At 43.1% G+C, this 26,074-nt stretch overlaps 1 protein-coding gene across 1 annotated transcript in view; it reads right to left on the bottom strand.

The window, feature by feature from the left end:
• Window positions 1-26,074, bottom strand: part of LOC122944374 (aldehyde oxidase 1-like) — a 183,561-nt gene that overhangs the window by 18,056 nt on the left and 139,431 nt on the right. The window contains exon 29 of the mRNA XM_044302568.1: window positions 17,246-17,374. Coding sequence (XP_044158503.1) covers window positions 17,246-17,374 — 129 coding nt within the window. The remainder of the gene's footprint in view (window positions 1-17,245; window positions 17,375-26,074) is intronic.

The raw sequence follows: 26,074 nt of genomic DNA on the forward strand, positions 1-26,074 counted from the left end.
TTTCTTACATTTCTATAATTAGTGTATAAGGATTTTTAGGGTTTATAAAGATGCTTTGTATATGCATATAATAGAAAAATAATAAACTGTTGAATACATTTAATATACTGACTGTCTATTTAACAGTGTTTCCAGTCATTTGTCTACTTTGATGACAAATCATGTGGCCACAGTGGATCACATGCCATCATATTACCTACAACCTAACAACTGACTGCTGTATTACATAACATCATAAACCAACTTCAAAATTAAGATGTTTTCCTGTATTTAACATCTTCAGATAAATGCATACATATCTATTTTAGAAATTGGCAATATAGTATATTTAATAAATATAGTTATTACTGGGGTTCCTACCATTAATCATGCATTGTCACCTATGTTTTAGATAGGTGATACATGTCCTTTGTGGGAATAACTCTTATAAGGTATAAATGGAAGTGTAGTAAAACCGGCACTCTTCACTTGGTTGACCACACTGAGAGCAATATGGGTAAATACAATATATTTATTTAAACCTTGATCATAAAAGTATGTTGGGAGAGATGTCCCTTAGGTGGAGATGTCGCTTGAAGGAAAAAAGGGGGAAGGAGTGGGTATTAACCTTCCATGATTGAACTTAAAGTACATATAATAAATACATAAAAAATTGCATAGATGGTAAAAAATTCCAGTTAATTAATTTTAAAATCATATAAAGTGCATGTATTGGTTTCACCCTTTTGGTAGGAAGGGAGGTCCCTTGTGTTTGTAGTCCCACGTCAGAAATGTAAATATCCTCAATGGTAGCCTATAATCAGGCGTGGAATAGTTATTGTAGGTAGTCACAGGTCTGGGGATGTACAAATGTATAGGTGGCAGATTGAATTGATCAGTCCACCATATATTTCTATACATTGATCTCCCAATAGTTAATTCAATAATACATGTTGTTCTGTGATCTCTAGATTAGGGATCGATTGATGTATCCAGATAATTTTCAATGGGTTGATTTCCTTAATTGGAAAGTTAATGGTATGCTTAGGTTATCTCCTTATTTTAAATTATATGCCAGTCACTGTAAACAGTAGAGTACATAGAGGTACATAAGATGAATGTATCAGTCAGTTGTTATGCCTAGTGTGGCGTCCCACACACTGTTAGGCTCACACTCTGACTGAAAGTACCTTCTCCGTTGATTTTGCTTGTTACAGCTGCCGATGCGCCTTCCAGCGTTGTATACTGTGGATTTTCTTCTCCGGTGTCCCACGTGTTTTGGGTCTGTTCGGCATTCGCTGTATTCACCGTCTTTGGGGAAGGTTTAAAAATTAAAGTGCTTTCCAGGATATTCAAGAGTTGTGTCCGGCCAATACTTTTGTTGCAGGTTTGTCTGTTTTTCTATCACCATATGCGTTTCGGGGGTCTCAACTGCCTCCTTTATCAGTGACTACCCGCTATCTGGGCTGGTTTATATACCCTATGTCTAATTAAAAGTCTGGATTGTGTTGTGGATCTGGCAAATCCTGTGATGTTACTTTTTCTTTTTCTCTATCATTTAATTTTTCGTTGTTGATGATTCCATCGAAATCAAAGTTGTCATCTTTGGAATAGAGAGAGTGGAAAATGGGTACGAGTTCCACAATTATATCGCTTATGCGGTGTCGCTCATATGTTTTCTATTTCTAAGTTGCTCATCTGTGTTCCTGGATGTGTTCTATATTCCATAGATTGCATTTTATAGATGTGGCAAAATAAATGGTGTTGATTTCATCTCTTCTTTTCTTATCTTTTGCTTTTATTTTGATTCAATAGCACAAGCTTTATGATAATGGGAGATCAATGTATATGGTTATGTTACTTCTATAATATCGCTGTAGTGACAGGAGGTCAATATTATGATGTTTAATTAAAGGCATTTCTGTTTTGAACATTTTTTTCTAGTTAGATCACTTATGTGGTAATGATGTTTTTTTATGTTGTTGATACGTTTGTTTTTTTTTTTTTCTTTTTATATATCTTTTTATTTCCATCATCTCAACAGAATAAAAAAAAATCAACATCAATAAGAAAAAGTTACATTTTTAGTTTATCAAAAACATACTAATTTTTCCCATACATAAACAAATATCCTCAATCCACATTTACCCACCCACCTACCACCCTTATAGGGAGGGAAAGGGGGGCGTATAATAATAAATAAAAAAACTATCCTTAATCTATCCAGCCCTAAAGTAACCACTTCTTCCATATTTCATCAACACTTTTTACTTTTCTACTATGGCCCTCCATCGCTCGTTCTTCTTTAATCAGGTTATCCACTGCTTTTCTCCACTGTCCCAATGTTGGAGGGTCCGCCCCTACCCATTTCTTAAGTATAAGGAGTCTAGCTTGAAATAGCACTTTACTCAAGACCATTCGTGTATCTCTATTTAGCCTCAAATGTTCGGTTGCCCCCAAAATACAAGTCACGGGATCTTCTGATATTTGAACCTTCAAAATTAAGTATACAGTATCTGTTATTTCTGTCCAGTATCTGAACAGTCTTGGGCATCTCCAAAAACAATGTATAAAATCAGCATTCTCTCCTCCACATTTTGTACAATTATCCGAAACTCTCACACCCATTCTTTTCACCATCCGTGGGGATCGATGCAGCCTATGAACTACAAAAAATTGTGAGATCTTATGTGAGCCCCTATTAGAAAAAACTCCAGAATAGTTTTTCAAAGCATCCTTCCATTTTTCTTCTGTAAAGAATTGGAGTTCATTTTCCCATTTTTTTCTGGCAAGTATTGTAACCCGTTTCTTTTTTCCCTCCATCAATATCCTATATCTTTTTGCCATTGTTCCTCCTCTTTCACCCGCGTTGGTAAATTTGTGCAATGTATCAGATCTTTCCATCTTATATTTGTCCTCTTGCATAACTGTACGCAATGCATTCCTAAGCTGGAAATATTTATATATATCCTTTTGCGGTATACCAAACTCTCTAACCATTGTATTGAAGTCTTTCAGTTTACCCTGTTCAAATATCTGGCTTAAGTATTTCATCCCATTTCTTTCCCAGTCTATATACATCTTAATCCCTTGCAGTTCCTTAAGATTAATATTTTTCCAAATAATTTCCACCCATATGTATTCCAGTAAGTTTAAAATTCTATTTCCTATATTATTTTTCCCCAGTGTACCTGATTTCAACACCTCTAAGTAGTTTCATTCTTCTTTCCACCCAAATCTATTTACTACCTGCCTACCCACTAGACCATTTAAACTACCTTTTATATGACCATATTGTGTGATTAAATAATAAAAAAAAAACAGTTTGGAACAGCTAATCCACTTTCTCTCACTGGGAGCTGGAGTATCTCTCTCTTTATTCTGGGAATAGCGCCTTTCCAAAGAAAATCTCCCATTAGGCTATCATATAGCCTAAAAATACTCTGCGGCAGCCTCACTGGGGCATTTTGAAGGACATAAAGTATTTTAGGGAGGAAAACCATTTTTATTAAATTTACGCGACCCTGTGATGACATTGGTAGTCTTCGCCAAATGTGTATTTTGGTCCTGAGTTCTTTTAATAAGGGGAGTACATTTAATTTTTCATATTCTTCTATATTTCTCTTGTTTTCCAAGCACCTGCACCTTTAACCCCTTAAGGACATAGGACGTACCGGTACGCCCTATTTCCCGAGTCCTCAAGGACACAGGACGTACCGGTACGTCCTGACTTAAAATCGGCATTCCGGCGCTGCGGGGGTTAATCGGAACGGGACGCCGGCTGAAATCATTCAGCCGGCATCCCGTAACAACGCAGGGGGGGGTCATTTGACCCCCCCGTATCGGCGATCGCAGAAAACCGCAGGTCAATTCAGACCTGCGGTTTTCTGCGTTTCCGGTCCATTCGGGTGTCCTGTGACCCGATGAACCGGAAAAAGACTGCGATCGGTGGCGTAATTATACACCACCAATCGCAGTCCGAGGATTTGAGGAGGCGGTGCTGGCCCTGGTGCTGAACACTGCTGTCCAGGGTGCTGATTGGTGCAGGGGAGAGAGGCGCGAGATTCAAACTTCCTGCGCTCCTCTCTCCCCTCCTCTTCCTGTCCAGCACCCTGACCGTGCAGCATCGTCCAGCACCAGCTCCTGTGTCCCCCTAATCGGCATCCATGACCCTCCTGCACCCATCGCCACCCAGGTAGGTTAGGGTCAGTGAGGGAGAGGCACCGCTAGGCAGGGAAAGAAGGGAAAAGTTAGTTAGGAAAAAAAAAAAAAAGTACTTTATTCCAGACTTCCATCTATCCATCTAACACTAACCCAGCCCCCCCCCTGCCACTTGCCCCCCCCCCACCAGCCCCCCCCCCCCCCACCAGCCGAGGAGGCATACGCCCAGATTGCCTCCGACTCCGAGAGCCCCAGTGAGGATGAGGATGACCCCACATTCCTTTTATCATCCGCATCCTCCTCATCATCATCGGATGACGATGAGCCACCAAGGCGGCGGAGACGCCGCCAGGCGGAGCCAGGAGCCCCACATGCTAGGGATCCTGTGGCCCACCCTAGTACGAGCCGCCCTGGGGTTCGTACTGGTTTCCCGGCCCACCAAATAAGTCCACCGGAGCCCCCTGCCGATGAACTTAGCTGGTGTCCCCCAGTGGACTTTGAGCCTGAGATTCCGGATTTCGCTGGCAATCCTGGAATCCAGATTCCCACAGTGGGGTTTACTGAAATAGACTATTTTAGTTTTTTTTTCAGTAACCCACTGGTGAATTTGATGGTGGAGCAGACGAATCTGTACGCCCAACAGTTCGTCGCTCAAAACCCAGGCTCATTTTTGGCTAGACCCGGTGGCTGGACGCCGGTCAGTGCAGCCGAAATGAGGACATTTTGGGGCCTCGTGCTGCATATGGGTCTAGTCCAAAAACCCAGTGTCAGGCAATACTGGAGTGGGGACATCCTGTACCAGACCCCACTGTACAGTATGGTCATGACACGTTCCCGGTTTGAGGCCATCTGGAAATGTCTGCATTATTCCGATAATGCAGCATGTCCACCCCGAGGTGATCCTGCCTATGACCGGCTGTATAAGATACGGCCGGTCATCGATCACTTTGGGGCCACATTTCAGCAGGCCTACGTACCTGGAAGGGAGGTCGCGGTTGATGAGTCTCTCGTTGCGTTCAAGGGGAGACTCAGTTTCCGCCAATATATTCCCACAAAGCGGGCGAGGTATGGCGTGAAGCTATACAAAATTTGTGAGAGTACCTCAGGGTACACTTACAAATTTCGTGTGTACGAGGGGCGAGATTCCCGTATTCAACCCCCAGAATGTCCCCCCACTCTGGGTGTTAGCGGGAAACTCGTGTGGGACCTTATGTACCCACTGCTGGATAAGGGTTACCACTTGTACGAGGATAACTTTTATACCAGCATTCCCTTGTTCAGGTCCCTTGCCGCCAGATCCACGTTCGCTTGTGGGACCGTGCGGAAAAATCAACGCGGCCTCCCTGCCTACCCCCTCCAGGTACCTATCCCCAGGGGTGAGACCCGTGCCCTTACCAGTGGAAACCTGTTGCTGGTCAGGTATAAGGACAAGAGGGATGTCCTTATGCTGTCCACAATCCACGGTAACAGCACCACCCCAGTCTCTGTGCGAGGTACCACGGCAACGGTCCTCAAGCCCGATTGTATCGTCGACTACAATCGGTATATGGGAGGAGTTGATCTCTCTGATCAAGTCCTCACGCCATATAACGCCATGCGCAAAACCCGGGCATGGTACAAAAAAGTTGCGGTCTACTTGGTGCAGGTTGCCATGTACAACTCTTTTGTACTATACCGAAGCGCTGGCAGCACAGGGACATTCCTCCAATTCTATGAGGCAGTCCTCAAGGACCTGATCTTTTCGGACCGGGAAAGAGCAGGCCGGAGTACCTCGGGAACTGGAGGCGCCCGGATCGTCCCTGGCCAACACTTTCCAGGTGTGGTCCCCCATACTGGAAAGAAGGGACGAACCCAAAAAAAGTGCAGAGTGTGTCACAAGAGGGGGATACGGAAGGACACCACTACTCAATGTGACACGTGCCCCGATCATCCGGGCCTCTGCATTATCGATTGCTTCAGGGAGTATCACACTTCCATGGAGTACTAAATTTTTATAATCCCCAACAGTCCACTAGAGAACATAAAACACTATGGCTCTCAGACTTTGGAGACACAGAAACAATTTTTCTTTCCCCAAAAAATATTAGTTTTAGTGCAGGCATCCTCAAACTGCGGCCCTCCAGATGTTGTAAAACTATAACTCCCAGCATGCCCAGACAACCTACAGCCATCAGCAGGGCATGGTGGGAATTGTAGTTTTACAACATCTGGAGGGCCGCAGTTTTATGATGCCTGCTTAGTGTCTCCAAAGTCTGAGAGCCATACATATTGGGCATCGTCGCGTGCGTAAAAGTCGTCGCTATAAAAATAACCTTTGACCAAACGCCTCGGATGAACGGTGTTAAAAATATAAAATAAAAACTGTGCCAAAACACCCATTTTTGGGCAAAATTTCAATTTGAATCCATTTTGCCGGTAATAAAGCAAGGGTTAACAGCCAAACAAAACTAAATATTTATTGCCCCGATTCTGTAGTTTGCAGAAACACCCCATATGTGGTCGTAAATGGCTATATAGCCGCACGGCAGGGCATAGAACGAAGGGAACTCCATACGGTTTCTGTAAGGCAGATTTTGATGGACAGTTTTTTTTTGACACCATGTCCCATTAGAAGCCCCCCCTGATGTAGCCTAGACTAGAAACTCCAAAAAAGTGACCCCATCTAAGAAACTACACCCCTCAAGGTATTCAAAAGTTACTTTACAAACTATGTTAACCCTTTAGGTGTTCCACAAAACTAAATAGCGAATGTAGAAACAATTTTAGAATTAAATTTTTTTGTTACATTGCCTCAAAAAAGAGTAATATAGAGCAACCAAAAATCTAATTTACCCCAAAAATAGTCCCAAAACAACAACCACCTTATCCCGTAGTTTCCTAGATGGGGTCACTTTTATGGAGTTTCTACTCTAGGGGTGCATCAGGGGGCTTGAAAGGGTACATGGTGTAAATAAACCAGTCCAGCAAAATCTGCCTTCCAAAAACCATATGACGTTCCCCTTCTTCTATGTCCAGCCGTTTAGCCAAATAGTAGTTTACGACCACATATGGGGTGTTTCTCCAAACTACAGAATCAGGGCAACCCATTTTGAGTGTTGTTTGGCAGTTAACCCTTGTTTTACTCCTGGAAAAAATTGATTATATTTGAAAATTTTCCAAAAAATAGAAATTTCAAAATTGTTTCTCCATCTGCCATTAACTCTTGTGGAATACCTAAAGGGTTAACAAAGTTTGTAAACCCAGTTTTGAATACCTTGAGGGGTGTACTTTCTTAGATGGAGTCACTTTTTTGAAATTTCTATTCTAGGGGTGCAACAGGGGGCTTCAAATGGGACATGGTATAAACAAAACCAGTCCTGCAAAATCTGCCTTCCAAAACCCATATGGTGTTCCCCTCCTTCTATGTGCTACCGTTCGGCCAAACAGTAGTTTACGACCACATATGGGGTGTTTTTGCAAACTACAGAATCAGGGCAACCCATTTTGAGTGTTGTTTGGCAGTTAACCCTTGTTTTACTCCTGGAAAAAACTGATTATATTGGAAAATTTTCCAAAAAATAGAAATTTCAAAATTGTTTCTCCATCTGCCATTAACTCTTGTGGAACACCTAAAGGGTTAACAAAGTTTGTAAACCCAGTTTTGAATACCTTGAGGGGTGTACTTTCTTAGATGGAGTCACTTTTTTGAAATTTCTATTCTAGGGGTGCAACAGGGGGCTTCAAATGGGACATGGTATAAACAAAACCAGTCCTGCAAAATCTGCCTTCCAAAACCCATATGGTGTTCCCCTCCTTCTATGTGCTACCGTTCGGCCAAACAGTAAATTACGACCACATATGGGGTGTTTTTGCAAACTACAGAATCAGGGAAACCCATTTTGAGTGTTGTTTGGCAGTTAACCCTTGTTTTACTCCTGGAAAAAATTGATTATATTGGAAAATTTTCCAAAAAATAGAAATTTCAAAATTGTTTCTCCATCTGCCATTAACTCTTGTGGAAGACCTAAAGGGTTAATAAAGTTTGAAAAAACAGTTTTGAATACCTTGAGGGGTGTAGTTTCTAGAATGGGGTCATTTTTGGGAGGTTTCTATTATCTAAGCCTCACAATATGACTTCAAACCTGAACTGGTCCATAAAAAGTGGGATTTTGAAGATTTCTGAAAAATTTCCAAATTTGCTTCTAAACTTCTAAGCCTTGTAACATCCCCAAAAAATTAAATATCATTCCCAAAATGCTACAAACATGAAGTAGACATATGGGGAATGTAAAGTCATCACAATTTTGGGGGGTATTACTATGTATTACAGAAGTAGAGAAACTGAAACTTTGAAATTTGCTAATTTTTCAAAATTTTTGGTAAAAAATGTATTTTTTTATGCAAAAAAATTAACTTTTTTGACCCAATTTTAGCAGTGTCATGAAGTACAATATGTGACGAAAAAACAATCTCAGAACGGCCTGGGTAAGTCGAAGCGTTTTAAAGTTATGAGCACTTAAAGTGACACTGGTCAGATTTGCAAAAAATGGCCTGGTCCTTAAGGTGAAAATGAGCCTGGTCCTTAAGGGGTTAAACCCCCCTGTGGTTGTACGTCTCCCAACATCAGCATATGTTATTTCCCCCAATTAATATTTAGTCCAGAGAAAAAAAAAACTTATCTATTATATCTATAACTCTGTTAAACTGATCCCCAATATTGTGCATAAATAACAAAATGTCATCCGCATACATTACCAATTTTTCCTCCCCATCCTCATAATGAAAACCTTTAATCTCCCTATCATTTCTTATTATGCATGCCAGAGGTTCAATCGCAATAGCGAATAATAGTGGAGAGAGAGGGCATCCCTGCCTAGTGCCCCGGTATAGGGCAAGGGCAAGTTCCCGTCCACCATCACTCTAGCCCTAGGATTATGATATATTAACTGTATCCATCTTATAAATCCCTCCCCTATACCGACCCTTTTTAGTACTGTCCATAAATACTCCTATTCAATATAGTCAAATGCCTTTTGGGCGTCCAATGAAAGTACCGCTTTCTCCCCCACTTCTGATCTGTTAGCTTCAATATTTAAAAACAACCTTCTAATATTTGAATATATCGTTCTACCAGGTATAAAGCCTGTTTGATCTTCATTTATTACACCTTTAACCACCTTTGATAACCTATCGGCCAAAACTTTTGCCAAAATTTTAACATCCGTGTTTAAAAGAGATATTGGCCTGTATGATCCAGGGTCTAATTGTTCTTTACACTTTTTTGGGATTAGTGTAATAATCGCCTCTTTCATAGAATCTGGTAGATCCCCTATTTGTTTAGCCTCATCAAATGTTGTTTTTAATTCGGGTACTAACACCTGGGAGAAAGTTTTATATATTTCAAAAGGAAGCCCATCGCATTCTGGTGCTTTTTCAGATTTTACCTGCCCCAGAACCTCATTTATTTCCGCCATCGATATTTCTTTTTCTAAAAATTCTTTTTGGGCCTGGGATATCTCTCTAAGGGGAATCTGGTCTAGGTATAGGTCTAGATCTTGTTTTGAGTATTGTAACTTGGACTTATATAACTCGTGGAAATATTCCAGGAACGCTTCTTTAATTCCTTCAGGTGTATTGATTATTTCACCCGTTTTATCTTTAATCGCCCCTATCCAGGATTTCCCTCTTTGATTTCTTACTATACTTGCCAAAATTTTACCGACTTTTTCTCCCTCTGAGGCTAACCGAATCCCTTGAAAAAGTAATTCTTTCCTGCTTCTCTCCATTTGATATACCTTTAACTTTTCCTGTTCTTCCTCCCATATTTTCTTATTATGATCAGTAGGGTGCCTTATGCATGTTATTCCTGCTTCTTGAACTTTTTTTTTCCAGTACATTCCCCCTTTCTCTAGTAATTCACTTTTTTTAAAAGCAGTCCTCTTAAATATGCTTTAGCAGTGTCCCAAACAATTAACCTACTCGAGGAATCATTATTCTCCCCCCCCCCCAAATTTTTTATTCTTCCATTATACTCTCTTTATCTGGAATCATTGATAACCAATGGGGGTTGAACTTAAACAGTGGTAGAGCATTCTTTTTATTCAGATCTAGTTCCATTACCACCGCATTGTGATCTGATTGGGCCATGGGCAAGTACTTTATTTTAATCCTATTATGAGACATTACATTTTTATTTCCCAGGACCATATCTATTCTTGACCAAGTTTGAAGTGTTTTAGAATAGCAGGAATACATGGTTTTATCCGGGTTCTGGAAGCGCCAAACATCAACCCAATTAAATTCATGGGCTAGTTTATAAAAATCTACTTTTTGTGTTCTTCCCCCTCTGCTAGACATTCTATCCCTGAGTGGATCCATTACTGCATTATAGTCTCCTATCACAATCATTATGGATTCCTGTCTATTCAGCATAAATCTATACAGTTGATACAAAACATCTGGCTTATATGGTGGAGGAATATATATGTTTGCAATTACCATTTTAACCCCTTCTATATTACAATATAGAAAGAGGTACCTACCATAATCATCGGCCTCATGTACTAGACGCTCAAATTTAATTTTATTGTGGATCAAAATTGAGACCCCTCTTGAATAAGTAGTATATACGGAATGGTAACTTTCACCTATCCAGCTCTTCTCCAACCATCTTAAAGATTCCTTATCCAAATGTGTCTTCTGTAGGCAGATGATAGCTGGCAGGAACCTCTTCATCCACTCAAGGATAGCATATCTCTTTACTCTCTCACGTAAACCTCTCACATTCAACGAAACAATCCTAACCATCTAGCAGAGGGGGAAAAGCAAAATATACAGGGAGAAAAAAAAAACACACACGTCTCCCTCTCCCTCAACCCGTAAATACCCACCCACCATAAATAGTCCGCCCCTCTGCTAGCCAGCAGTCAGGGCGACTCCATATCTTAGCATACTAACTCCTTTCCCCTCTACGACCCCCGACCTCAAAGGCCTTCCCCATCCGCCCAATCGCTAACCTCCTCCGGGGTCTGAAAAAAAACAGTCCTGCCTTCCACCCTTAATTTTGCCGGGAAAAGTAAGCTATACTTTAGACCTGCTTCCCTTAATCTCTTTTTAACAGTAATATACTTTTTCCTGTGGGCATTAGTATAGGCAGAATAGTCTGGAAATAATTTTATATTTACACCCTGTATCTGATATTTTTCGGAGGTCCTCGCATCAGTTATTATTATATCACGGTCCTTAGCCAATAAGCATTTAACCAATATCTGTCTGGGAAATTCCCCTGGGACCCTCTTTTTTGTAGGGACCCTATGTGCTCTGTCGATGGCGAACAATGGGGAAAGAATACCCTCCTTACAGTTCTCCCTTATCCATCTCTCCATATATTCAGTGCAATTATCGCCCTCTGCGCGCTCTGGGATCCCTACACATCTTATGTTAGATCTCCTTGATCTATCTTCTTGGCTTATTAATTTTTGTTCCATCCTAGTGTTCATTTCCTTTAGCGAGACCACCTCTTTCTCTAATTTCTATACCGAGTATTCCAAAACAGGGACCTTTTCCTCCATCTCATGTAAGCCCTGCCTTATTTTCTCCATCTCGTCCCGTATTACACTGACATCAGTTTGTACTGCCCTGATCTGGGTCACTATATTCCCCATTACATTCTCCATCCTCGAGACAAAATATGTCTTTCATCATCCTTGCGTCTATTTCTGTGAATGTCACTACAGTTCCCCTCTCCCCTCCTTCCCCCACAGTCCCATTGTCCTGCACCAGACCATGGGACCCTGGTTCTATTGTTCTTTCCTTTTGTGGGGATCTAAAACCTGGCGAGTTAGGAGCTAAACATTTATTTAAACCCTGCTGTTTGGGCCCGCTCTCTAACCCTGTTGCTGCTCTCCTACTACTGCTGCCCGTGGGGCATTTCTTGGGTGGCATTTTAGGCTCCCCTTATCTCCCTTGCCTTCTTTCCTCCCTTCTACCCACTCACCACAGACCACAGGGAACAAAGAAATGACAAAATGATGACAATTTGTTAATAACACAAAAAAAAATTAAAGACGAGGGGGGGTGAGGGTGACACAAAAGCACCAACAAAACCCAACAACTGAGTTGTAGGTGTTATTTTGTTTCCCGCAAGGACACCCAAAGTCGTCTCAGATATTATCCAAAAGCCAGAGACTTAATGTCCACTTATCTATTAAATCTTAAACATAAGATAGAGTTCAATGACGCTGAAGGTGAAGGTGATGTTCCTTAGTCCTGGTTTAGTCCGGGAGGGGTTTAGGGGTGGAAATGTTAGAAGGGTTAAAAGTTAGTACCATAAAGGGGGGTTCTTCATGAGGTTAAATACAGTCAAGCTGGGGGAGTCGATGGCTAGAGCAACTACCATATACTATGATAGACCACCAACTGGATATTTCCTCCTCCCAGCACCCCTTTTTTTATTTTCCTTCCCCTTCTCTTTCTTTTTCTTCTTCTCTTCTCTTTCCTTCCCTTCCCTCTCCCCTCTTTCTCTTCGTTACTTTGTTCCACCAATATTAGAGACACCGCACCATCTTCGTCTTACACATTCCACAGCCTAATTTTCAGCCCCATCCGTATCTTTCTTCACCCCCTTTTAGGCATCTCCTGCAGTGCTTATCAAACCGGGGGGGGGGGGGGGGGCAGCTGTGTTAACCTCTTTCTTCCAGCTCTACTCACATAGGCACTACAGGTGCACCAAGACCTCCAGTTCACCACCGCCTGCACCGGTCTCCCATATCATCAACACTCCTCACCGCCACTCCACTCCCGTCAGCCCCAGTCAGCCTCAGCAACTCACCACCCCCGTGGCTCACACGCAGAGGCGACGACCTGGGCATCAGGCGTATCTGAGCGCCGGCAGGCTAGGAAGCAGGGCGGAGGCAGCGGCAGGAGAGTCCCCAAACTTCAGCGTCTCGGCGTCTCAGACAGCGCTAGCACTCACATGGCAGGGTCAGCGAACGTGCGATCTGGACGGTCCGGGCGGCCAGCATGCGGGGGAGCGGGGGGCAGAGCCTAGCATCGCAAGTCTGACGCTCTCATGCCGCCGGCCCACGTTGATACGTTTTTTGTATATAGTTTGCAACTGGTACTCCTAAATATTTTCCATGTCAAAGTTTCTTTTCTAGAGCCTTTTTTAGAGGAAATCTTTTATTTATTATTCCCCTAATATTAGAACTGTATGGATCAGTGTTTAAAGGGAATTCCTTTTATCTAGAGGTATGGATAGAGTAGAAGAGAATAAAATGAAGTAAAATTAAATAAAATAGAATAGAGTGCCCCCATTGGAGATATCATGTGAAATAATCTTTGTGTGGTGAATTAGTGTCGGACATGAGTGGGCAATGTTGGGGGCATCTAGCTAAGTAGATATATCTTTTGATCATACGTCGTGTCTCTAAATATTCATATGTATATGCTTCATAATAGAGATCTATATAGAACTGCATATTTCGCTTGTACTTGAGTCCTCCTTTGTAAGGTCTTTCTTATTCAAATGAGGAACAGAGACAAATATTATCACTATGTAGCGACTATATATTATATCTGTTATAGTGTATTGGATATGGTAGTCTCATTCAGGACAAATTCCAGAAAATGTGTTGTGAGTGGATGGGAGCGGGGCGGCGGACTCGTATTGAGTGTGAGTCTGGGTGCTGGTAAAACAGCCGGACGCCAACTCCCAGTCGAACGGAGGCAGCCGCTCCATTGTTCTTATAGAAAACCGAAAAGTTCAAAATCGGCATTTAAGCCATCTGGTATGAGTGTGTTGAACTCAAATATGAACTTCAATATGTGACATTTTTGCTATATGGTTTCCTCCTCTCCTTATTTTCTCTAGAGCTGAGAAGGTTAAACCTGTGCGGTCTTGATTATGACATATTTTGAAGTGTTTGGAAAATGAGCACAAATTCGAACAAGAAGAAAAATTATTAAAAGATCAATTCATTGAAAAAGAATACCCTCAAACCAAAATAGAAACTTCCTTGGCAAAAGTATGGAAATTAAATAGAAAATCCTTCTTTAATGAAAAAACTGAAAACAAGACCACAACACAATCAGATGAAACCCCAAATATCAGACTAGCCTTCAACGCACAATACAAAACAATTGAAAAGATCATTAAAACACATTGGCATCATATCCAAAAAGATAAAATAATAGGCTTCTCCATCTGTACGAAACCACACATTGTATATACATGAGCCCCTAATCTAGGCTTGAAAGTTGCCCCATCTATTAAAACATATAACAAAAAAACAAAAATTCTCATTAAATACATGGCAGAAACTAAAGGGATTCTACAGATGTAACCATTGTTGCAACTGCAAACTAACCTCTTTTAAGAAGAAAACTAAAAAAATATATTTAACAACTAATTCCTTAGAATACGAAATAAAATAATTCCTGACCTGTAGTAGCACAAATGTAATATACATCATACAATGTCCTTGCAAAAAACAGTATATTGGCAGGACAAAAAGAAGTATAAAAAAACGAATATCAGAACATATAAATAATATTAAAAAAGGTTTTGAAAAACATTCACATTCCAAACACTTCAAAATATGATATATAGATCTCTATTATGAAGCATATACTGTACATATGAATATTTAGAGACACGACATATGATCAAAAGATATATCTACTTAGCTAGATGCCCCCAACATTGCCTAGCAAAAATGTCACATATTGAAGTTCATATTTGAGTTCAACACACTCATACCAGATGGCTTAAATGCCGATTTTGAACTTTTCGGTTTTCTATAAGAACAATGGAGCGGCTGCCTCCGTTCGACTGGGAGTTGGCGTCCGGCTGTTTTACCAGCACCCCGACTCACACTCAATACGAGTCCGCCGCCCCGCTCCCATCCACTCACAACACATTTTCTGGAATTTGTCCTGAATGAGACTACCATATCCAATACACTATAACAGATATAATATATAGTCGCTACATAGTGATAATATTTGTCTCTGTTCCTCATTTGAATAAGAAAGACCTTACAAAGGAGGACTCAAGTACTAGCGAAATATGCAGTTCTATATAGATCTCTATTATGAAGCATATACATATGAATATTTAGAGACACGACGTATGATCAAAAGATATATCTACTTAGCTAGATGCCCCCAACATTGCCCACTCATGTCCGACACTAATTCACCACACAAAGATTATTTCACATGATATCTCCAATAGGGGCACTCTATTTTTTTATTTATTTTTTTATTAAATGTTATTCGATTTCACTCTATTCTACTCTATTCATACCTCTAGATAAAATAAATTCCCTTTAAACACTGATCCATACAGTTCTAATATTTGGGGAATAATAAATAAAATATTTCCTCTAAAAAGGCTCTAGAAAAGAAACTTTGACATGGAAAATATTTAGGAGTACCAGTTGCAAACTATATACAAAAAAACGCATCAACAACATAAAAAACGCATCATTATAATATTGACCTCCTATCACTACAGCGATATTATATAAGTAACATAACCATATACATTGATCTCCCATTATTATAAAGCTTGTGCTATTGAATCAAATTAAAAGCAAAAGATAAGAAAAGAAGAGATAAAATCAACACTATTTATCTTGCCAAATCTATAAAATCCAATCTATGGAATATAGAACACATATGAGCAATTTATAAATAGAAAACATACGAGCGACACCGCATAAGCGATATAATTGTGGAACTCGTACCCATTTTCCACTCTCTCTATTCCAAAGATGACAACTTTGATTTCGATGGAATCATCAACAACGAAAAAATTAATGATAGAGAAAAAGAAAAAGTAACATCACAGGATTTGTCAGATCCACAACACAATCCAGTCCAGACTTTCAATTAGACATAGGGTATATAAACCAGCTCATTGACAGATAGTGGGTAACCACTGATAAAGGAGGTTGAGACCCCCGAAACACATATGGTGATAGAAAAACAGACAAACCCGCAACAAAAGTATTGGCCGGACACAACTCTTGAATATCCTGGAAAGCGTTTTCATTTTTAAACCTTCCTCAAAGACGGTGAATATAGCGAACGCCGAACAGACCCGAAACACATGGAACGCCAGTGACGTCACAGACATGTGGGACGCCAAAGGAGAAAATCCAAGCGAAATCAACGGAGAAGGTACTTTCAGTCAGAGTGTGAGCCTAACAGTGTGTGGAATGCCACACTAAGCACAACAACTGAACGATACATTCATCTTATGTACCTCTATGTACTCTACTGTTTACAGTGACTGGCATATAATTTAAAATAAGGAGATAACCTAAACATACTATTAACTTTCCAATTAAAGAAATCATCCCATTGAGAATTATCTGGATACATCATTAGATACCTAATCTACAGATCACAGAACGACATGTATTATTGAATTAACTATTGGGGGATCAATGTATAGAAATATATGGTGGAAATGATCACTGACTGATCAATCTGCCACCTATGCATTTGTACATCCCCTACCTACAATAACTATTCCACGCCTGATTATAGGCTACCATTGAGGATATCTACATTTCTAACGTGGGACTACAAACACAAGGGACCTCCCTTCCTACCAAAAGGGTGAAACCAATACATGCACTTTATGTGCATTTTTAATTAATTAACCTGGAATTTTTTACCATCTATGCAATTTTTTATGTATTTATTATATGTACTTTAAGTTCAATCATGGAAGGTTAATACCCACTCCTTGCCCCTTTTTTCCTTCAAGCGACATCTCCACCTAAGGGACATCTCTCCCAACATACTTTTATGATCAAGGTTTAAATAAATATATTGTATATTGCGCTCAGTGTGGTCAACCATTTGAAGAGTGCCGGTTTTACTACACTTACATTTATACCCTATTCTCTCTGATTGGGTCAATCAGGTAAACCTGAGCACCTACACGCGGTATTGGTTGGGTGAGCAACCAGTTATTTACAATTAACTCTTATAAGGTGTAGTCACATGTTGGGGAAGTATTTATTGTATGCACAAATCATGTAGCGGTGCCTGTGCCTTTGTTTAATAATTGTGTAACACACATATACTTAATTTACTCAGTGTTAATTACCTTAACGGCCAGGCCACAAATATTTGTGCCTATGGAACCAGCAGTTGGAAGGGAATTTGGGACAGTTACTGTGGTGGTCCCAGAGATGTAAATGTATGACATTGGTATCTTGAGTTCTTTGCTTGCAATCTAGTATAGAGGTAAACATATATTAAGATGTTATGGAATAGAAGACATGGCACCACTATTAAAGGATTCTCAAAGCTTTGTCGCACTCTGTATGGGTTTCGCTGTGTATAGGGTTCCCATTCCAATTTCAGATAATAATGAATCACAGCAGGTCACCATCAATTAGAAGTGCTTTTATTGCTGAGTACATCGGAAAACACAGAAAACATGTGGTAGTTTGTGTGTTAATGTTCTCGGCACATAAGCCTTCGTCAGACACTATAATTACAATAGAACAAAATTGATTAAAACATCGAAAAATGACTATTACAAGGACTGGCGTAACATAGAGGTGGCTGTATGCATCGGAGAAGATTTTGCTCCGGGGTAGTCACAATTAAATAACAAGATGTTATCTTTAAATATATTTCTTAAGTACCGTACTTCTGATAATCTTGTATAATTGTGTATACAATTGTGGTATGGTCATTTTCCTTAATTCATTTCTGTTAGCACTGGTCAAGCTGCCTCCACCATGTCCTCACTACGGATTCCCAATAAACATCACGGACTTTGTACTCAGTATGATGCATGTAGTTACCACGATATACTCAGCACTCTGACTGTGCCTTATATTATGTACTCAGCACCCTGATTTTTCCTTATATTATATACCCAGCATTCTGATTTTGCCTTATATCATGTACTCAACACTCTGACTTTACCTAAGGTTAAGTATTCAGCTCAACATTCACTAAGAGCATAGTTCTCCAGTATCTTTATAACCTTGTCTTTTACTATCCCCCAATAATCTGTACCAGGGAACTGTAAGGATTAGTGTCTTGTATTCAGCACTGTGACAATCTTCTCTTGTTATGTATTCGGCTTGTTGTGCGCATCTGTATTAATCCTCAGTTGAAAATGGGAGATTATCAGAAGTACTTAAAGGGAACCTGTCACCGGGATTTTGGGTATAGAGCAGGGGCGGACTGGGCCGGGGGGCAGGGGGGCAATTGCCCCCCGGGCCTCTCTAGCTTGCTGTCCCGGCCGGCCGGAATAATGTACAACTTTAATCCAGGGAGACGGGGAGCAGGGGAGGCGTGTTGCCGGCAGCCTATCAGAGAGGCCGCCGGACAGGCGCAGGCGGCGCGATGACGTCAGCGGCGCGATGACATAATCGCGCCGCCTGCGCCGGTCCGGCGGCCTGACTGAGCCGCTGCGCGGCCGTAAAGTAATTACATCTGTGCTGGCTGGAGGCAGGACCGGAGTATTCCAGAGAAGCAGGGAGGTAAGTATAAGTCTGACTGACTATTTATTTATTTTTTCTTTATTTCTGTCCCTATCTGGCTACTGGGCTGGCACTTTATGAGGGGGGTGGGGGGCAGTATCTGGCTACTCCTGGCACATTATAGGGGGGCCCCCTATCTGGGTACTGGGCTGGCAGTTTATGAGGGGGGTGGGGGGCAGGGGGGCAGTATCTGGCTACTCCTGGCACATTATAGGGGGGCCCCCTATCTGGCTACTGGGCTGGCAGTTTATGAGGGGGGTGGGGGGCAGTATCTGGCTACTCCTGGCACATTATAGGGGGCCCCCCTATCTGGCTACTGGGCTGGCACTTTATGTGGGGGGCAGGGGGGCACTATCTGGCTACTCCTGGCACATTATAGGGGGGCCCCCTATCTGGCTACTCCTGGCACATTAGTGGGGTGGTCCTATCTGGCTACTGGCACATTAGTGGGGGGCCTATGGCTACTGGCACATTATAGGGGGGCCCTATCTGACTACTGGCACATTATAGTGGGGGGCCTATGGCTACTTTCACATTATAGGGGGCCCTATCTGGCTACTGGCACATTATAGGGGGGCCCTATCTGGCTACTGGCACATTATAGTGGGGGGGCCTATGGCTACTGGCACATTATAGGGGGGCCCTATCTGGCTACTGGCACATTATAGGGGGGCCCTATCTGGCTACTGGCACATTATAGGGGGCACTATGGGGACATTAGCTCAACTGGGGATATTACAAGGGGGTATTTTGTGCTATAAGGAGAATTATTTCTACTGGGGGGGTGGGGCATTATGGTGGGCTTTATTACTCCCCCATGGTATGACCCCCTAGTAGCAGCACCAGCCTCTCCCTGCTCTGCTATCCCTCTGCCCCTTCTCCAAATCCTTATTATGAAATCTTTCTCATTAGGATAAAACACAACATCAGCTCCGCCGAGCCCCCGGCCAAAGTGTGGAAGTGGCGTCCGAGATCCCCAAGGGTCAAGTAACTAAGTTTTCAAATGAAATATGTTTATGTTATACACATATAGCCTACACTGTGCCACACAATATACAGTTTCTCCTGCAAAAGTCATCAAGTGTCATGGGGGGGACACAGAGCAGCGCCCAGCGGGGAGGAGAGAATACACGGATGCAACACTGTATCAGCCAGAAAATGACACTTTCGGCATTATACCAAAAATGCAATTTTCGGCTGATGTGTTTCGGCGGCCGATATATCGGAGCATGCCTAGTTTATTTTGTTTTACTGTGTTCTAATTTACATGGCTGACGAAAGTGGGGGGGTGGGGGCTCAGTGGGCCTCTGGGTGTTACTTGCCCCCTGGGCCAAAAGTTGCCAGTCAGCCCCTGGTATAGAGCTTAGGACATGGGTTGCTAGATGTCCGCTAGCACATCCGCAATATCCAGTCCCCATAGCTCTGTGTGCTTTTATTGTGAAAAACGATTTGATACATATGCAAATTAACCTGAGAAGAGTCCTGTATGTGAGATGAGTCAGGGACAGGACTCATCTCAGGTTAATTTGCATATGTATCAAATCGTTTTTTTTTACACAATAAAAGCTCACAGAGCTATGGGGACTGGGTATTGTGGATGTGCTAGTGGCCATCTAGCAGTCCATGTTCTCAGCTCTATACACAAAATCCCAGTGACAGGTTCCCTTTAAGAAATATATTTAAAGATAGCATCTTGTTATTTAATTGTGACTACCCCGGAGCAAAATCTTCTCAAATGCATACAGCCATCTCTATGTTTAGTCAGTCCTTGTAATAGTCATGTGCCGAAAACGTTACACATGTTTTCCGTGTTTTCCGATGTACTCAGCAATAAAAGCACTTCTAATTGATGGTGACCTGCTGTGATTCGTTAACCACTATTAAAGGGGTTATCCAATTATTAATGTAAAAAAAATATAAATAAGATCATATAGTACATGATATTATCTTTCTAATAAAGCAGGGACCTGCCCTGTATTTCATTTGGATCCAAAGATCTCCCTTCATTGTTCTAGTTGTTCTGCTAGATTTATATCAAACTGACGGTTCAGGGGGCATGCCCTTTCTCAGGGGGTGTGCCCTTACTGCTGCAGTGCACTCCCTGTCAAAACTTCCAGTGAGAAGATCTTGCTGATGGCAGTCTAAGGATGGAATTGAGCATGTGCGACCACCTCAGTGATGTTGCTGAGGGGGACAGAGAAATAAGGGAAAACAGCAGGTTGCGCTATGCAGATAGATTTTTTTTTTGAAGTGGCTATACAAAATTTGTGTTTAGATACAATTACACAAGTATTTAGATTCAGCTGCTGGTTTGAAAAATGTAGAATATTTTTTGTTGGACAACCCCTTCAACTTATTAAATTATAAATTCGACTTTTACCTACAAGGATAGGAATAGATCATATATCTTATAACGATACACATGCACACTCAGGCTTGAGCATAAAGTTCATCAATAAGTATATTAAAGGAATAAATACTGCATCAAGTGACTTTAAACATGACAGTCATCAGAACCTCAGCAAGTAACATCATAGATTCACTATTGTAAGATCAAAAATGTTGCTGTGAGTCATGAGACATTAGGACATGCTTTGAGGCAAGTAGGCCCTTGTATCTAAGTAACCAGTGTGATAAAGTACAAAGTAGAGGTATGGTGGGGTGTGTATTTCACCCGGTGGTTCAGTTTAGCTGGGTGAGAACTGTAATCCAGAAATAGTGCTGCTTCAGCAAGGCATAGCTTGCTGGAGATTGTTTTGTTTAAAGTTTTATGGGCTGGATTTATTTGGACTGGGAGAGTTGGTAGAGGGAGTCTTCCAGTCCACACCCCTAGTCCACTACAGATATTACCTTTAGCTGATGAGATCACAGGTGTGGTCAGCTGGGCTATAATCAAGGAGGGATAAGACAAGTGACCCAACAGAGAGGGTTGGAGCCGGAGACCCTGTGTATAAACTGTGTTTTTTTTTTAGGTGAGTCAGGGAGAAGACCTGTGCATTAGCTAGAGCCCAGATGGGCAGGTGTTTATTTTGGTTTATGTTTATGTGTGTGATTGTGCTAAAGTGCCAGAATAAAGCACCATTTGGACTTAAACCCCATTGTCAGAGGAGAAAGCTGTGCTTGTGACCCCCTGTGAGAGAGCGATCCCTTACAATTGGTGGAGGATGCGTGCAATGTCCATGCAAAAAGGGCATAACGATTGTTGCTAGGGGCACTGGCATGACAAGAAGAGCAGGTGCTGCAGAATGCTGCTAACCCAGACACTGAGTTGGACATTTAAAGGGCCGGAAGCCCAAGTAAAGAGACTGACCTATTGAGAGCTATTTTTTTCCCTTTTGGTTTGTAACTCTTATGTCTTGGGTAAAAGCTGCAACTACAATGCAAAGTGCATCAAGTGCCATGGAGGAACTGATGAAGCAGCTGGTGCAGGCTAACGTAAGGCAACAACAGGACATGGAGCAACAGCAATGGTTGCATGCAGAGCAGTGGCGTAGGGATTGCCATAGCAACCATAGCAGTGGCTATGGGGCCCTACGCCACTGGGGGCCCGTCCCGGACTGCATTCATTTTTTTTTTTACACAGCCAGGCAGCCAGGTGGGCGGGGCTTGGGCGGTCCGCGGCTGTAGTGGGCGGGGCTTAGGCAGTCCGCGGCTCGGGCCTGGCTGGGGGGAAGCCAAGGAAGGAGTAGCCAGATCAGGACTGGAGTAGGCGGGCCCGAGGCACACTGAAGGGGGGATCTGTGGAGGACACTGAAGGGGGGATCTGTGGAGGACACTGAAGGGGGGATCTGTGGAGGACACTAAAGGGGGGATCTGTGGAGGACACTGAAGGGGGATCTGTGGAGGACACTGAAGAGGGGATCTGTGGAGGACACTGAAGAGGGGATCTGTGGAGGACACTGAAGAGGGGATCTGTGGAGGACACTGAAGGGGGGGATCTGTGGACGACACTAAAGGGGGGATCTGTGGACGACACTAAAGGGTGATCTGTGGACGACACTAAAGGGGGATCTGTGGACGACACTAAAGGGGGGGATCTCTGGACGACACTAAAGGGGGGATCTGTGGACGACACTAAAGGGGGGATCTGTGGACGACACTAAAGGGGGGATCTGTGGACGACACTAAAGGGGGGATCTGTGGACGACACTAAAGGGGGGATCTGTGGACGACACTGAAGGGGGATCTGTGGAGGACACTGAAGGGGGATCTGTGGAGGACACTGAAGAGGGGATCTGTGGAGGACACTGAAGAGGGGATCTGTGGAGGACACTGAAGAGGGGATCTGTGGAGGACACTGAAGGGGGGGATCTGTGGACGACACTAAAGGGGGGATCTGTGGACGACACTAAAGGGGGATCTGTGGACGACACTAAAGGGGGGATCTGTGGACGACACTGAAGAGGGGATCTGTGGAGGACACTGAAGAGGGGATCTGTGGAGGACACTGAAGGGGGGGATCTGTGGACGACACTAAAGGGGGGATCTGTGGACGACACTAAAGGGGGATCTGTGGACGACACTAAAGGGGGGATCTGTGGACGACACTAAAGGGGGGATCTGTGGACGACACTAAAGGGGGGATCTGTGGACGACACTAAAGGGGGGATCTGTGGACGACACTAAAGGGGGGATCTGTGGACGACACTAAAGGGGGGATCTGTGGACGACACTAAAGGGGGGATCTGTGGACGACACTAAAGGGGGGATCTGTGGACGACACTGAAGGGGGGGGAATCTGTGGACGACACTTAAGGGGGGATCTGTGGACGACACTTGGGGGGGGATGTTGGGGTGGGAGGTCCTGGAGGGGTGTTTGGGTGGGAGCTCTGGAAGGGGTGGGAGGTCCAATAGGTATGTAGGGGTGGGAGATCCGGGAGGGGGGGCCCATAATTTTTTTTGCTATGGGGCCCAGTCTCTTCTAGCTACACCCCTGATGCAGAGGATAAAAAGAGACACAAAGAAGCCTTACGTATCCAACAACAGGCCATGGTACAGCAGTAGGAAACTAATCATTTGTTGATAGAGCAGATTGCTTCACTTTGTGTGACTGCTGTGACTCAGCCCCAACGAGCGGAGGGGAGCCCCCTAGGCACTGATAATGTGAGGAGGCTCGTGCAGCGGGCCTTGCAAAAGATGACACCTGATATTGACATTGAGGCCTACCTCACCGTCTTCGAGAGAGTGACGAAAATAGAGAAACTCCTAGCTGCAGAGTGGGCAGAGGTGATTGCGCCATTTTTCACAGGGGACCCCCAAAAAGCTTACTGTGACCTCAGGGAGCAGGATGTCTGGGACTATAGCAAGTTAAAGTTGGAGATCCTTGCTCGCCTTGGAGTCACCCCAGCGCTATGTGCCAGGAGGGTCCACGACTGGAACCACAGTCTGGAAAAGCCGGCCAGGTCCCAGATGTTTGATCTGGTCCAGTTGGTGAGAAAATGGCTGGAGACGGCAGAGATCATAGAGAAGGTGTTGGTCGACCATTATTTCAGAGCCCTCCCGGCGGAGCTGCAATGCTGAGTTGGACATGGAGATCCCAAGTCTGCTGACCAGCTGGTAAACCTAGTGGGAAGGTACCTGATGACTGAGGATTACCTCCGTGATGTTCCTACCGTGCCAGCAAGTCCTGGAAGTGCCAGATCTGTGACATCCATGGGTAAGAGAGTTCCAGCTGGTAAAAGTGTGTGGGAAAATACAAGAGCAGGCAAAGCTCTGGGGGTTGGGTGTGGGCAAAAGACTGATCGTGAATCCCAAGGTCAGTCTGGTCCTAGAAAGGTCTTCCAGCATAATAAACCAGTGGTACCCCACTGCTGGAGGTGCCAGGAGAGGGGACATGTGGCTGCTTATTACCCTCTTACCTCAGAGCCCATGGAGTGTAACACTAGTCAGCGACAGACACTGTTTGCAGAATCTTTTTGTGCTACTATACCAGAGCCAGAGACTGAACCACAGATACATTCTGTGGTGGTAATGACTATTCCGTCAATGCCCTTTTGGACTCTGGTAGTCTGGTAACTTTGGTTCATGAGAGTTTAGTAGTGGGGGACTATGTGCTGGACAAACATATAAATATGCTGTGTGTTCACGGAGATACCAAGGTTTACCCCGTGGCCCGTGTCAAATTGGTGACTCAGGCTGGAACTGTGACCTGTGATGTTGGGGTTGACAAGAGGCTCACATATGATGCAATATTGGGCCGTGACATCCCATTATTTTGGGAGTTGTGGTGAAGAGGAGACACTTCTGCAGAAAGAGACAAAACTCCTGTAGAACCTGTATCTGTCCATTTAAATAATGGTGCAGAATGAATATGTTAAGTTAATTAAAATACATAATGAAAATGTGGGGTCATGTGAAATATGTGATGATCTGGGAAGAAGCCCCCCCTGTGGGTAAAAATGTAGGTGATTTGGAATTGTCTTGCAATAATGTTGGTAAGACACTAGTGTTGATCGAGCACCAAAGCGCTCTGGTGTTCGGGTCGAACACCTCAGGATGCTCGGGTGCTCTACTGAGCACCTGAGCACAAGAGAAGTCAATGGGAGAACCCGAGCATTAAACCAGGCACCACCTGCTCTGAAGAGGGGAGGGTGTCTGGTTCATAGGAAAGGGTCAGAAATTGATGGAAACATCACTGAAATGATTTGGGAACAGCATGGGGAGGGTGTCTGGATGCATCTTGGACTCCCAGGTCGCTGCTGGGAACGATGTTGTCCAAGTAGTACACCACTTTTACAGACTGACAATAATACGCACAAAACCGAAGATAAAATCGATTTTAGAGGAAAAATTGTTAGGAAACATCCTTTCCTTTATATTTACTTGTATAAAAAGTGCAAGTGCTACCAAAAATTACAATGAAGGGCCTCATTCACATTGTTGTACAATTTTTCAGGTAGTGGGACTCCTACACTTATAAAGCCTATGCACTAAGTGAAAGGACCTCCAAAAATTACAAGGAATCGGTACTCCAATACACCCTTTATTACACATAAAGGAGGTCATCATACACCCTTGAAAAATTATGATTGATGGCCTGCTGGTGACCCTGAAAAACATTAGGAGCAAGGGCCTGCTGCTGAGCTGACATCTAACACATTAGGGGTGAGGGTCTGCTGCAGAGCTGACTCTCTAAAACATTAGGGGCGAGTGCCTGCTGCTGATATGAGCATCGGAAAAATTATGGGTGAGTGCCTGCTGCTGAGCTGACCATTGAAAAAATTATGGGTGAGGACCTGCTGGTGAGCTGACCCTGTAAAACATTATGGTTGAGGGCCTGCTGGTAAGCTGACCCTCAAAAACATATGCAAGGGTCTGCTGGTGAGCCAAACCTCTAAAAGATTTTAGGTGAGGGCCTGCTGGTGAGCTGACCCTGTAAAACATTATGGTTAAGGGCCTGGTGGTGAGCTGACCCTGTAAAACATTATATGCGA

This window comes from Bufo gargarizans, chromosome 8, assembly GCF_014858855.1.
Source record: "Bufo gargarizans isolate SCDJY-AF-19 chromosome 8, ASM1485885v1, whole genome shotgun sequence".
In the NCBI taxonomy this organism is placed as follows: domain Eukaryota; kingdom Metazoa; phylum Chordata; class Amphibia; order Anura; family Bufonidae; genus Bufo; species Bufo gargarizans.